This window comes from Morchella sextelata (genome assembly GCF_020137385.1).
Source record: "Morchella sextelata strain SCLS chromosome Unknown scls_23, whole genome shotgun sequence".
Lineage (NCBI taxonomy): Eukaryota > Fungi > Ascomycota > Pezizomycetes > Pezizales > Morchellaceae > Morchella > Morchella sextelata.
The window spans coordinates 836,840-851,206 of NW_025408638.1; the positions used below are offsets into that span (position 1 = coordinate 836,840).

Here is a 14,367-nt window from a genome sequence, read left to right on the forward strand (position 1 = left end):
CGGATGATCACGATATTTGGGAACCGGGGCTTCAATTCGGATAATCTACAAGTGTGGACCCTATATATCTACACCACTGACTACCTGCACCGACACCTAACTCCTACTTTTCCCCTGCCGCCGCAGCAGCCTTCCTATCCTCCTCCCGATGCTGCCTCTTCAGCTCCTCATTCTCGCGCCGCAGCTCATCCAGGCGACTCCCTTTCCCGCCCACCGCCACCTTCGCCGCAACCGGCGCCGGCGCCTCCTCCTGGAAGCCGAGGTTCTTGAACTCGTCGACGGCCATCAATTGACTATCTCATATCAGCCACCGGATAAACTGAAGAGAGGTGTAGAAAACTAACTGGTCCATGCGGCACTTGAGGTAGTCCTTGGCGATCAGACGGCAGGCCATGTCGTTGGTGCCTTTGGCCTTCTTGAGGCACGCCAGGTAGGTGGTCATGACGGATCTACATTCGCCTGGAAGCGCCGCTACTGTTAGTGCTTAGGTCAGGTGGGGAGAGGTAGAGTGGTGTACCTTCATGGTCGAGAGGGAAGCTGCCGCGCTCGGGACTGGAGGGGTGCGGGCGGTTGGGTTAGTATGGGGTCGGCGACTATAGAGGAAGAGACCTACGGCGTCGGCGAGAAAATGACTTTCGAGGGTGGTCGTCCGAAGCCGCTCATTGTAGTTTCCGTTGTGTTGGTAGGTAAACACGAAGGTTTTAAAAAGTGTTTCGTGAATAGTGCCCGATAGTATGACATGGTATGGTCCAACCAGTGAGATAGACTCGAAACCCAAATATACACCAAACCCCACGCCTACAGCCCATATCACAGCCGTGTATGTTCTAAAGCCAATTTCTACTTGCACAGTAGTCATTGGCAGGGTGTGATGCATTTTGCTTGTTTTCGTGGTGAGGTAGGATCCCTGCGGCGATCTCCCGTGGGCCCTGCATGGTCATGGCGGCGCGGTGTGGGAGCGGCGGGGCGGATCTGTGTTAGTGCTTCCCATTCTTTATAAAATACATGTAGTAGATAGATAGGTATAGCTGACTAGTCAGTTTTAGCAAGTTAAAACAATTCTATGGGGCATTGAGCATTGAGCATTGAGCATGGAGCATGGAGCATGGAGCATTAACCATTGAGCTCAACATGGTACTATGTAATCTTCAATAGCATAGCATCTAGATCTAAACAATCAATCTGAAGTTAAAGGTCTTATCTAATCTACCCGCGCCCAGCTCCAGTGGTCCAGCGGTAAAAGCCGTCCCCGGACAATTCCAGAGTATGATCGCTAGTGCATGTTTGCTCTCAGCCAGGGTCCTTCCCGCTGCCTGCCGCACCTTTCCCTGCCAGCCATCCCACCCAATTTCCAATTTTCCACACGACATTGATCTTCTAGTTCATCCCAACACTAACTCAAAGTCACACACAACCATCAACTATCACGACATATACCAGCATAGCATCTGGTATAGCATTTCCTGGTCTTTTAACGTTTCGCTCTCACCATGAAGCAAGATGCGCGGAACATGGACGACCGTCAGGAGAGGTATGAGCTGTTTACGCTGATGGAGGGCGAAGAGAAGTATGTTATCACTTGATCAATTGAGGGGAGCACAGAAGAGAAGAGAAAAGAGAAAAGAATGCTAACTGTGGGTGTGTGTGGACAGGGTTACGATGGAGTGGGATTTGCGTAAGTTCTTTTTGTTTGTTTGTTTGTTTGATGGCTTTTTGACGCTTTTTTTTTTTTTTTTTTTTTTGGCTATGGCTATGGATCTGCGGCTTGGGTGTGCGGTTTTGTGTTTTGTGTTTTGGGCTTTGGATAGCGGGAGCTCAATACTGCTCCTTTGCTGGAATGAGTTGCTCTTGGTCTGCTCTTTGTAATTGCGCTGCTGCTTTTGCTATTGCCATGATATATCATGCTCAACTGTCCTACCTTCTATCCCTCCCAAATCCCAACTTCCTACCCTAAATCTCAATTGTGTCTTCAATATCATTCTACTCAATATCACTCTACCCAATACCACTCCCCCAAACATCACTCTCCTCGATATCACCCCACTAACATCCCCTTCCCAGGCCTCCCTAATACCGCTATCTTCACCTTCTCCCGCGAAGACCACACCCTCGGCAACCTCCTCACCTCCGCTCTCCTTGACACGGACCACGTTCTCTTCGCCGCCTATAAAGTCCCGCACCCCCTCTTCCCCACCTTCACTCTCCGTATCTCCACCGATGCCACTATAGGCCCCAAGGAAGCGCTCACCACCGCCTGCAAGCGCGTCATCGAGGACCTCAGCTCCCTTTCCAAAAAGCTCACCCGCGAATGGGAGCTCACAAAGCTCGCCGCCGCCAAAGATGGCCGCCCCGACCTCACTGAAGAAAGAGAGCAGTGGACGGAGCGCGAAAGATTCATGCGGGAGCAGCGCGCTAAGCATGCGCAGTGGGACCGTGAGCGAAAGAGGGAGCAGATGAGGGAGATGGAGGAGGAGCAGAGACGCATCCATGACATTGAGAGAGAGCACGAGAAAGAAATCGAACTGCTGAGAACGGCCAACCAGTTACGTGCGAGAGGTAACAGGGGGGATGCGTCGCCGCCGGCAAGACACGACGCAGACCCGATCTGGGAACGCCGCGGCGGATCTCCAGAAAGAGTGAATGGTGGTGCAGCAAGATCGGCGTCGCCGCCGCCGGCACGGTGGAGTACGTCTCCCCCGGCTTCTTCTCCTGCCCCTGCTCGATCAGCTGTCTCGCCGCCCCTCGCACCGTGGGGCCAAGATGAGCCGAACATTGCATCATGGAGTACTGCTGCCCCATCTTCTTCTGTTGCCCCTACTCGTTCGGCCGCTTCACTGTCTCCTGCGCCGTGGGGTATGGAATCGCCAAACATTGCACCATGGACCACTTCTGTCCCATCTTCTTCTGTTGCTCCTACTCGTTCGGCCGCTTCGCCTTCTCCTGCACCATGGGGTGCGGAGTCGTCAAACATTGCACCGTGGAGTACGACTACCCCGTCTGCCCCGTCTTCTGCCCCTACTCATCCAGCTGCTTCTCCGTCTCCTGTGCCATGGGGTGCCGAGTCACCAAACATTGCACCGTGGAGCCGTCCTACTATTGCCAGCGTCGCAGAGGACCCCGCCTACCATTCCGCAGAAGAATAGAGTGAATACGATGCTCACCCCGCGGGATCTGCTGAAGGTGGTGCGGCCAGGAGGGGGTGGGATCGGCGTCCGTCGCCGGAGTATCAGCAGTAGGGAGCAAAATTGAGGATGAGGTTCTACTGTGTTCTAAAGTGAAGAATAGCTGGCGGTAATTTTTAGTAAAGCTAGGAATAATAGTTCTTTTTTCTTTAGTCTGGTGTGATAAGAATAAGATTGGCTACATGTTTCCTATAGTTATCAAATCTAATAGAACCCGTTCGAGTCGTGAATAGAGCTGTGCTGTGTCGAGGGTAGATAGCAGCCAGTATCTTATCTCAGGGATAATTACAATACATAGCTGTTAAAAAAGTAGGACGATATAGTTAAGTGACTTGGTTCTTGTCTCGATAACGAGCCCAACAGCCACACAGTCACGCATTGGACAGGTGGCGACATAGTAATGGCAATTGTCGATCTAACAGATTTGGACAGCTCACCTATACTAGTTCGAAAAGCCAAATATCCAACATTGGCGCTAACAAATCCTGCGAGTGATATCCCATGATCCTTGAGCGTCTGCAGTTTGTCTTAATTAGAGAAGCCAATACTCATGCAACAGCGGCCTGGTCCTCCCCGGAGCAGTGTAACTATCTCAACAGAGACATATAGACATCACTGCTTTAGTCTCACTAAGTACATTATTCAGTACTTGCAGATGATGGTTAGTCATGAAGTATCACTCGCTTTTCCAGTACGGAGCGTACACAACCCAGCGTCAGGTACAGTTACAGAACGAATTATGCCGCTAGTAGTATCAAACTAGCCAGATAGTTATACTCAGCCGGCTATGCCCACTCCCGAAAAGGAAGAATTTATCTATACGTATACAAAAACGCTTCTGGGTACTTTTGGGTTCGTATCTGGGGTGTTCAATCACATGGTAGGTTCTATTTAGTAGATATTAGGCGTTTATTTATACGTATATATGTTATAATAGAAATCAGACATACCTAATTAATCTAGCATTTAATGTCTGTAGTTGGCATATTGAGAACCACGAGTGATAATTTATGAAGCACTTTACGGCGGGGGAGTCAACGACATAAGTACGCGGCGATGTCATTACAACAGTTAACCTACTTCCCTTATAACCAATAAGGTAGTTAAAAGTTCTTATTAATCAACATATCACAACCTTTTTTTCTCTCGGGGACAGCCTCCGTTTTGCGGCTTATGAGTTCGAAGATTGTAACTTAGGAGGCAAGAAGAATATCTTAGCAGCACAGCGTACTGTGTTGTAGAACGTGGATCAAATGTGCAAGGCGATTGTTAAAGTCAATATATCCAGAGATTGGACATTAAGATAGTAATACAACGTGGGAAGTGGGAAGAACCCATATGTAATTCAGTGAGTACAGCTCAATTTTTTCTTGGTGATGATATCATCTAGTTAAGCCAGCTAAGCTTAAATGCACACACGCCTTTAGGATTCATTAACTATCCTTAAACCGCCAGGCCGAATTGCAATGAGGCACTCAGACCCTTTATGATAATCGTGATACAAGTACCGCACAGAATTGAAATCTGCTACAAGATATTACGCATGCCAACGACTACAGATCCTACCCTCTGGCATCGATTTCATCACGATTACCATAAAGGGGTTGAGTGCCTCTGATTTCGATTCGGCCTGAAGGTTCAGGGGTTACTATCGCTACTGAGTATCAGTGAGGTACGGGTCGGACGGGTGTGGCATGGTTGTGTGACGGTCAAAAGTATCATTTCCCACCATGCACTAAACATTGCCAAGCCATCCTAGAAACCCAAGTTTGGTCAAATTGCAAAGGTACCGGGGAAAAAAAAGACTCTGTAAGTGTATGAGGGGTTGAGCCTACGCATTATTTTTTAACTAAAATACTCCTGGTGGCTTTGGACTGCTCTGGCCTATTGGGAGGGGAGGGGACACGTTAGGTCACTACTATACTATCACTAGATAACGTTTTCAGTGGCTGTAATAGACATAGTACTCTATTTTTCTTCTTTTTTGCATGTTATTTTATGAATTCATACCACCCTAGGCTTTCCGATTCGCTGAGTAGTGAATAGATAGGAACATTAAGCCTCCTGACCACAAAGAGCATGATTTTTACTATTCCGACAAGGCATTTCCTACAACCTACGTATACAGACCAAGTAGGTTCGGGGAGTTAGCTAGGGGCACCAACCTTCTTTGCTCGTATTGGGTGGTTTACTATATAAGGGGGTGATTTTGATTTATCTTAGAGATTCTGCTGTTGCGTTTCGGGCCGGGCGTGTTTATAATTTGAGATAACTATAAGGCTGAGCATGAGTGATTATTCATGATTAAATACATTGAGTTCACTTGTGGTCCGCCTTGTATCTTGCGATGATATAATACAGTGAACAATTGGAATTATGCTATTGAGAACACAGACGTTGATTGATAGCTTCCCAATGTGCGCAATCCAAAGTCTGAAACTGATCGCACTTGCGATATATGTGGGTAGGAATAATTATAGGGTTAGGGTTTAGTTACATATAAGGACGATCCTTGTAGCTTTGAAACAAGACATGCCAGTCACATGACGCCAAATAAAACATGCCATGGGACGTCCGTTTCAAGGATCGGACCTGTCTGAGGCTCCTGCTCTCCTGGTAAACAGAAACATCTTCCTCCGCCACCACCTGACTGGTTGACATCTACAAGGGTTGACATCCACCCCTCTCGTGGAACTGTAGCACATGGTCGATTTGGTATCACATTACTAGAACAGGTTTTTTGTGTATTTTGTAGATTTGTAAGCAAGGTGGCCCAATTATTTGGGCGTCTGAAGATATTAATGTAAGCTCGGCGTGTACTCTCAGTTACTTTTTAGGTAGCTGTATTTTGCGTGGTATTACTCAACCCCGCTCTCAAATTGCATGATAGTAATGACTTCTGGAGTGTTCGATATTACAGCCTTATGGGGCTTTTGCTTACTCCTGGTCGAGTCGACTCACGACTGTACCTACATATGATTTTGCATGTTATACAGGCCCTGTTTTCTCGATGTCTCGCTATGGTGAATGATAGGACGCCTAACCTCGTGTCACTAGATTACTATTATTACCCACACTAAATGAATGTGGTTAGTAGCAAATTTCGTAATAACTAAAAGACGGCAACTAAGGAACCCTGAACTACTTCGAGACAACCATTTACATTAACCCTGCTATTTCAGTCTCGAGACCTTATCTTGATTTCTGTCCAGGTAGTACTGGTATGTGAGGCTTTATAATAAAAAAAATAAAAAATCTGGGGATTCTGTATCACCTTTTTCCTTTTTTTTTTTTCCTTTTTCGATCTTCAGATCTCTGGGCCTGATCACCGACCAGCTTTCAGGCCTCGGGATCACTATTCCGAGTATTCCTTTTGGACCAGAGGTTCCTTATAGGACGTCAGCAAAATAGAAACCGAGTACGTACACCTCCACCCCAATATGGTCACCATGAACTTCCGGCGTCCGAAACAACCCCCCTCCAAACCTCCCCACCCAAGCTATCACCGGCACAGGTATCCATACTTTCAGGCTCACTATCTCCTGCGTCATCGATATTGTAACATAGCCTTCTCCATCAAATCAGAACATGCAATATTTAGTCTTGGAAAAAATCCCCAGAATAGCTGCCTACGTACATATTATTGACAAAGAGAAAGAGTGCTCACAAAAAAAGAAACCCCCACACACCCACACCCCCCGGTTCATCCCGAGGTAGAGTAGGAGCACTCAGCCGCACGAGACCCCACTCTGGGCTCTCTCATGAATCATGTTCTATGACGCAGCACCACGAGTGATATTCGGTGCCGTGATTTTTCGATTCTTTCTGAGGCTCCCCAGCCACGTGAACCAGTCATGCCTCGCTCAGTGGCTGGGTTTGGCTCAGGGGGGTACTGCATTCAAGCTACTGTTGCTCTGATCGCCGGTGGAACCTGAAGGAACGGGTTTGTGCGAAAAAGAACATTGGCTTGATGCACATAGTTTACCTGCCAAATGTATGCCATGCTGCCGCGCCGTAAGCCTGAGTGCAAGAAGAGAAGAGTAAAAGAGAGTTGATCCAATAGCAGCCTGCATGCAATATGGCAGTTAACCTAGCTACTTAGCGATTGTTACGACTGGTACGGTGTCTGTTATGTGCCTTGCCGTTTGGTGAACACCGGTAACTATGATTTCCGCGTAGATCCTCTCATGTATATACGTATCTCTCTTTTTCTTCCCTCCCTAGCTTCCCAGGCAGATTCCCGTACGCGTCTGCTTACTTGAGGGAGAAAAAAGAAAAGAAAAAAATCACTACCGGTACCTCAGCCTACTAATTTACGGAACAGGAATGATATGCAACTTGCCAGCTAAGACATACTTCCGGTGCTACTTTTTTTTCTTTTTTTTTTTTTTTTGTAGAGCAGATACCTGAAAGAATAGCCGGGTGGTTTTCTATTCATTAACTGTGCTTTCTGAGTGCACTATGAGGTCGATCACTAGCTGATCAAAGAACATGTTTTTTTTTCTCTTCCCCGATCGAATAGGGCGCGCGAGACTAGGCTGCCGCATTTCTCTAAAGCTTAAGGTATTGAAAATAGCCGCCTTGAATCTTAATCCCACCAATACCTCTTGTGCAAAACAGTTGACTTTTGCTGTACTACAACCATTCATGATTCATGATATACTTTCACCGTGACACCGTCCTGATAATCGGCTCCAGATAGAGCAAGGGGGAATTGGAGTAAAGAACAAGTTCTGACACGGCAGAAATGAAGAACTGCCCATCCTCCATTCTCTTCCTCTTCAAACTTGTGTGCGTAGATGGACATGTAGTTACTTCCTATCGGACGATAATTCAACGACCTATAGGTAGACATAAACATGCATGCAAGCTTAAGGAATACAATGTGTTCGCATGAATGCTATACCTATAGCTATCTCTGAGGAAGCATATATCGGGAAGAAAGTAAAAAAAATATAAAAAAAAGAGTTTGTGATCAGTAAGAATCACGGACCGTCACTCGACATTTTAAACCCCCTCTTCCCACGCGGTGCGGGTACCAGCATCAAACCCTCTGTTGTCAAACGCAGGCCAAGCCTTTGGCCAGTAATAGAGCGAAGAAATTTCTTCACCCCTCAACTCTACATGAAGAGTCGGTGTATGTACTTATGCCCCGTCGCTCCACAAACCTGGGTTGTATGGCCCTAAATTGCTGATATCGGCTTAACCTCCCCCAATACTCCACTCCACCGCATCCCACCCCGCCCGCTCCCAGCGTCAATATATATCAGCCCATTACCTGGCCAGACATCTCTGCCCCCCGGGCCCCGCCCCCTCTGGTACTACGATACATTGCTTTGCCCAAAACCGACTGCATACCTAATTAGCTAATGGAAGGGTTATCTTGGGCCGCATGTAGCAACAATCGTCATCTCGCTCAGTTCATTAAGGATGTATGAACACGTACTTGGTGCAAATGAAGGTAGATCTAGATCTAGATGGTCGTGAGCATAATACAAATATATATATATGTCCACGTATATGATACTGTGCTCCCGGCAAGGTGGGGTGGGATAAATGTAAGGTTTCAGAGGCAGGCAAGTTAAGGTTAATGTGATTGACATACGAGCGGGCTATCTGTCACTCATAGCCTCAGCCAGCCGGCCAGCTGGAATGGATGGCTGGGCTAATCTTATGCACCGTACCGGTACCTACATACTACATGTCCGTATACGTCGCATATATCTGTATGTACCTCCAGCATTATTGATTGCTACTTGTTAAGTACATGTACTTTAGAAGCCGAGTTGTTTTATATTGCAAGCCCTGCCCATTTATGCATAACCAGCTTAACTGTGTTTATGTATATTACTACTTGGGAATTTTGATTCGGTCCAGTTACAGGTGGTAGATATATGAACATTGTATCTATATATTATCCTATCTATGAGGGCCCGGTTTCCCTTTTTTTCCACGCAGATAGCAGCTATAGATGGATCGATATTTTTGCAAGAGAGGTTACATTCGTATTCAAATAACTACCAGATACCGTCATAGAAAAATAAATTTCAAAATAAAGCCCCGGTTACTAAGCACAATGAAATGGGAAGATCCCAATCATAGAAATCCACCCCACTCCAAGGGCTCTAGCACTTAATTAAGGGAAAGAAGGAGATATGAAAATGGGCAATATGGGGAAGGGAACGGAAACAAAGTAACGACTTGAAACGCCGCCAAGTAGAGTTAGTAAAGAAACCAAGAAATCATAAAAGCAGCAATATGAAACCCCTCAATACACCAGCAAATGCGAACATGAATAGAAGAGAAGAAATATCTTGATGCATAAACAAACAACGGAATAGATAACAAACAGGATTTAGCACGAACAATTGTAAGTCCACAACGGAAAGAAATTAAAAAGAAAAAAAGAATCAAGACCATAATCCTACCCTATTTATACACGAGAAGAGCTAAACAAACGTGGAGAGAGTAGGACAACAGGAATAAAAACAGAATATAAAATAGGGCCATGCATGTCCTTCAATCATGCGAAACATAAACGCCAAACATCCTTCGTTCTTCATAATACACATCCAGAGAAACGTCCAAACAACTTCATAAACCCAAGCAATTCCCCTGCGTCCAATCTGCATCAAATCGACCATGGTTTGATCGCATAAACTCTGAAGCTATCACTGCCGTCGGATAACTTGAGCCACGACTAGCATCGTCTCGAAAATGTGTAACGAGCAGGGAGGCGGATCATCCGCAACTTTACGAGATGTCCATTGTGTATTCATCCTCCTCCTTGAATGGCATGTCATCGCCATTTTGGTTCCAGAATTGTGGCTGCTGTTGCTGCTGGGGTGTAGCTCGAGCTGAGCCGCCATTCTGGCCAGACTTCCCTGCGGAACCAGACGGGCTCACACGCGGAGACATGACATTATTACCGCTACCTAGTGGATTTCCAGCATAATCGGTGTACCCTGGCACCCTTAGGCTCGTTCCAGGTGTCCTCGAATAACTAAAGCTCTGTACACCATTCTTATCGATCGCGGTGTATAGCTCAGATGACATCCTCTTGTCATCTTCGCTTGGCTCGAATGGGAAAGTACCGCCAAGGCTGGTAATAAGGTCTCTGAGCTTCTTTTCTTGTTCCAATTTCTCATGAAGAGACCACATCAAATCTCTTGTCCAGCCAACTGCTCCATTCAAAATGTCTCCCTTATTCGGACCCTTGTCCTTCTCCTCGCCAGCGATGCCAGCAGCCGTCACACCACTAGCTCGGCGACCAACACCCCCGGCAAGCATGGATGTCGCACGAGGCGGACTACCGCTAGGTCCTCCCATGGTTGGTGACAAGGAGCCGTTATTTACCAGATGCTTGCGTACCTTTTCGTCCTCGAGACGATGTTGGGGTACAAGGTGAGACAACTCTTGAATGCGCTCATTGATATTATCTCTTCGCCGACGCTCAACCATATTGTGACTTTCCCGCCTCCGGCGCCTTTTGGCCTCCTGTGTATTTTGAAGGGTGTGTCCGCCGGGACCTGGCTCGACTTTAGCAGGTAGCGAAGCGTGTTTTCCTGATTTGAAAACATCGGCAATTTGTGAATGAACCGTGGAATGTCCTGGCGAGGAGAGAGGGGAATCGAGGTAGGAACCCGAATTTCCATCCCACTGGTTCGATAGCGATTTGTGATGGCGATGAGCATTCATGTGAGTCGGCGGAATGGGCTGTGATGGAACACTTGATGACTCCAGCGACAAGGCACCAATTCCGGGAGTCTTGGGTGTATGGGGTGATCTTGAATGTGGACTTTTGCGCGAGCTAGTTCTTTCCAATACAGCTGGTCGAGCTTTCCTCTTACCAGTAGCCATGTACTGATCGAAATTCGTACCTTGAGTCGAATCAGATCCAATAACAGGTGATGCGTTGTATGAAGATGGAGTCTCAGCCGTCGCTCCATTGTAAGAATTGTTCATCTGACGGAAGTGCAGTGAATGAAAGCCACGAATGAATGGTGATTGTGGCGCATTATCAGGAGTGTGAGAAAACATCTCGATATTGGTAGGCCCAACTGATGCACCGTTCTCACCTCCGCCTCCATTTGTGTTCCGATCCATTCCCGGGAACAGATTATGGAGTGAACCATGGGTGCTGTTATCGTAGTCGTTCTGATTGGCATCGAACTGGCCGTTGTTTATATGACTATCATCCAATGGACCTCCTAATGTAGCCACAAGATCCTCATCGGGCATGTGGCTACCCATGTACCCCATATTATTGGAAGTTGAAAAGTTGGGGTAGAATCCACCGTTCTGTTGGATTGGCATCGACGGAGACATGGTAAGTTCTGATGGATCGATGCTCCCATCGCCACCAGCAGAATAACTCTGGTCTCCAAATCCGCCTTGCTGATAGGAATGGCTCGACATGCTATATGCGTCGTGATATGGTGTCTGATGAAGAAACCTTGACTCGTCTTGAGGCTCATTCTTGATGAAAGGAGCTGGCGAGTTGGGAACATTCCCACTGCTGGAATTGCTGTTGTAGGCGTGCATACCGTTGTTATGGTGAGGTATGTCGACTCTTAGGTCTGCGGAGCTCTTTTTAAATGTATTGGAGCTAAATGTAGGCACTAGGGAGGGACGCCGTTAGCTTCTTATTTTTTTTACTTGGTTGATTCACTACATCTAAGTGTAGGTAGGCAACCGATTCAAAAAAAAAAAAAAGATAACCGTGCAACCGCACGTAGTAAAGTAAAAGCTTAACTCACTAGTCATCGGCATAATAAAAAGACTTTGTGGTGTCCAATACTGGATACCGGAAAAACTGGAAACTTCAACTCTGGGTGTTGCTCACACCTTCTCACCTTTAACTGCCAGGAACCGCGCAACAACCTTGCTGTGCGCACTTGGCCTTAGTTGCGTCGAGCTGCGTGTATGCGTGTTGAAGTGATGGGTACCGATCTCAGAACGTCGGTGCAACAGAGAAATTGAGCACAAAAAGAGTAGTAAGAGCCAAGAAACAGTGACAGCTTGGTATGGAGGAACGTTTCGTTTCGTTTCGTGTGTTGGCAATAAAAAAAGTGTAGCGGAATTGGTTCTGGTTTTAATGACTGAAGAGGTGACTACCGACAAGACTCTTTGGCAAAAATAAATTATAGCTTAGAGAATATCGAGACGGCCGGATTCTACGGAGCGATGGAGATGAGAAATAGCTTTTCTACAAAGACCGAATGGAAGCCGTGGGTAGTGTGTTATGTAGTTGTAAGGGGGTGGGGTGAGTGGAAGTAGAGTAGATGTAGTAGTATGTAGTTAGGGTAGGGTAGGAGGTGGAGGTGAGTAGATGTGGGGCTGGACGCTGGTTGGCTATGTAGCTAAGTACGTTGGGTAGATCGCTGGTTGGTTGGTTGGAGGGGCAAAGGTAGACAAGCAGGGGAGGTAATGGATGCCAGGTAAGGAGGACAGTTCAGGGTTGCCAGAAAGCGAATTGATTGATTGACTGACTGTAAGATTGATTGACTAACGGGAAAGAAAATAAAAATTCCCGGCAACGAACCAGTTAGCGATATTGATGTGATCGCTTGGAATTGGTCGGTCGTTCTAGAAATGGAGTGCGCCGAGAGTGTTTGCACAGAAAGACCTGCAGGATTACGACTAGGGCGTGTGATGAACACAGATAGATAGAAGTAAAGCGGAGAGACGGGGTTTGCAGCTAGGCGGCTACTAACCAAAGTACTGCGAATCTGTAATGGGGGTAATTGTAGTAGATGTGACACAAAATGGCGAGCCTCTTGCGCGCGCAGCAGCAGAAGCAGCAGAGGCACAGGGGATGGTGGAAGAGGGGGGGGGGGGGATGAGTGATGGAGGGGGTGGTAGGATGGGGGTGTGGTAGTGCTGCTGGGTGAGCCTGGGGAGCAGGCTGAAGTCTCAAGTCTGACTGGCCCGGAGAAATATGCAGGTCGCTGCTACTCGATCTCCCTTCTGAGGAGCTGTTTCCTTTGATGTTGGTACCGTTGTTACCGGCGCCGCTATTGTGCAGTCGGTTTCGCGGAACTCTTTGGAATCTGGAAGCTCACTCTACGTTACTTTGTGGCTATGTGTGGCTTTACGTATGAGATAAAGCAATGGTAGTGTGTCTGTTGTTGACTTGTGGCGAACTAATTGTTTCGCACGTATTATATAGACTTGGCTGACTGATTGATATTTGGGTATTTGAGTGGGATGCAGTAATGAAACGGCAGGTACTGATTTCTGTGGGGGGAAGGCGTGCAGCACTGGGGATATGGCGAGAAACTCGGAAGTATGTGGAAGAGGGGATTCGAAAGAACGGGGAATCGGACGGGGGAGAGGGGGGGTAGAAGTAGTAGATCTCAGTAGTAGTACGGGGGGAACGATCAACAGAGGGGCGGATGGACGAAGGATGGATTGGGACTGGGATTTGGTTTTGGTTGGGAGAGTGCAAGCGACAGAAAGGAAGGGGAATGAATGAAAGGGAGGGTGGAAGAGCAAGAGCGGAGGGGGGAAGCCACCGACCGGAGGAGTCGATGACTGCTAGTTTAAATTTCCACACTCACTCACTCAGTCTATGGCTGGCTGGCCTTTTCGGTACGGTCAGGGCAACCTCACGATGATTTCCACCCCCAACTTTTGCTCCGCTCCACAGGTGGAGAGGTTCTACCCCAACTCAACCCCTGCAAGAAAAAAACCCTACCTACCTACCAGACAACGCCGCTTGCTACGATAACTGACCTGCATGTTTCTACCTTTCTCGTCCTGGAAAACTGGCCTAAAAAGAATTGAAAGTTTCAAGCAAAACTTTGGACAGCATTTTTAAAAATTGGAAAAAAAAACCAAGACAAGCAAAAAGTGACTGATAATATATTAATTATTATTGGAAAGCGCCATAAGACACCTCTTTCAGGCAATGAGTGGGCGGCCGTCGGAACCTTGGCGGTACCGAACATGAGGCTTGCGCCCATGAGGGCTAGCGCCACCCTCGTCCTCCCCTCCACATCAACTCTACACGAACGCTTCTCCCCATATACACCAGAGATCTTGGGTCCACCTAACGCTCAAAAACACTGAACAGCAAAGGAAGAATAGCAGAGAGTTAGACAGGCACATACGAGAACGAGAAGAACCAGTACTATACTGTAACTACTGTAGTGCCCAGGTGACCACATCTATCTCCTGTTCC

General features: G+C 47.2%; 3 protein-coding genes across 3 annotated transcripts; 1 reads left to right on the forward strand and 2 right to left on the reverse strand.

The window, feature by feature from the left end:
- Positions 1–103: 103 nt before the first annotated feature.
- Positions 104–663, reverse strand: H6S33_007458 (uncharacterized protein; the record flags this gene model as incomplete). Its single annotated transcript, XM_044838810.1, has 4 exons — positions 104–293; positions 345–471; positions 518–552; positions 614–663. The coding sequence occupies 4 exons, from the start codon at positions 661–663 to the stop codon at positions 104–106; spliced, it is 402 nt and encodes a 133-aa protein (XP_044688994.1).
- An 827-nt stretch (positions 664–1,490) lies between these two features.
- H6S33_007459 (uncharacterized protein) lies at positions 1,491–3,143 on the forward strand (the record flags this gene model as incomplete). The annotated part of the gene is made up of 3 exons (XM_044838811.1): positions 1,491–1,567; positions 1,653–1,675; positions 2,062–3,143. The coding sequence occupies 3 exons, from the start codon at positions 1,491–1,493 to the stop codon at positions 3,141–3,143; spliced, it is 1,182 nt and encodes a 393-aa protein (XP_044688995.1).
- Positions 3,144–9,935: 6,792 nt separating this feature from the next.
- H6S33_007460 (uncharacterized protein) lies at positions 9,936–11,954 on the reverse strand (the record flags this gene model as incomplete). The annotated part of the gene is made up of 2 exons (XM_044838812.1): positions 9,936–11,803; positions 11,942–11,954. The coding sequence occupies 2 exons, from the start codon at positions 11,952–11,954 to the stop codon at positions 9,936–9,938; spliced, it is 1,881 nt and encodes a 626-aa protein (XP_044688996.1).
- Between the last annotated feature and the right edge of the window lie 2,413 nt (positions 11,955–14,367).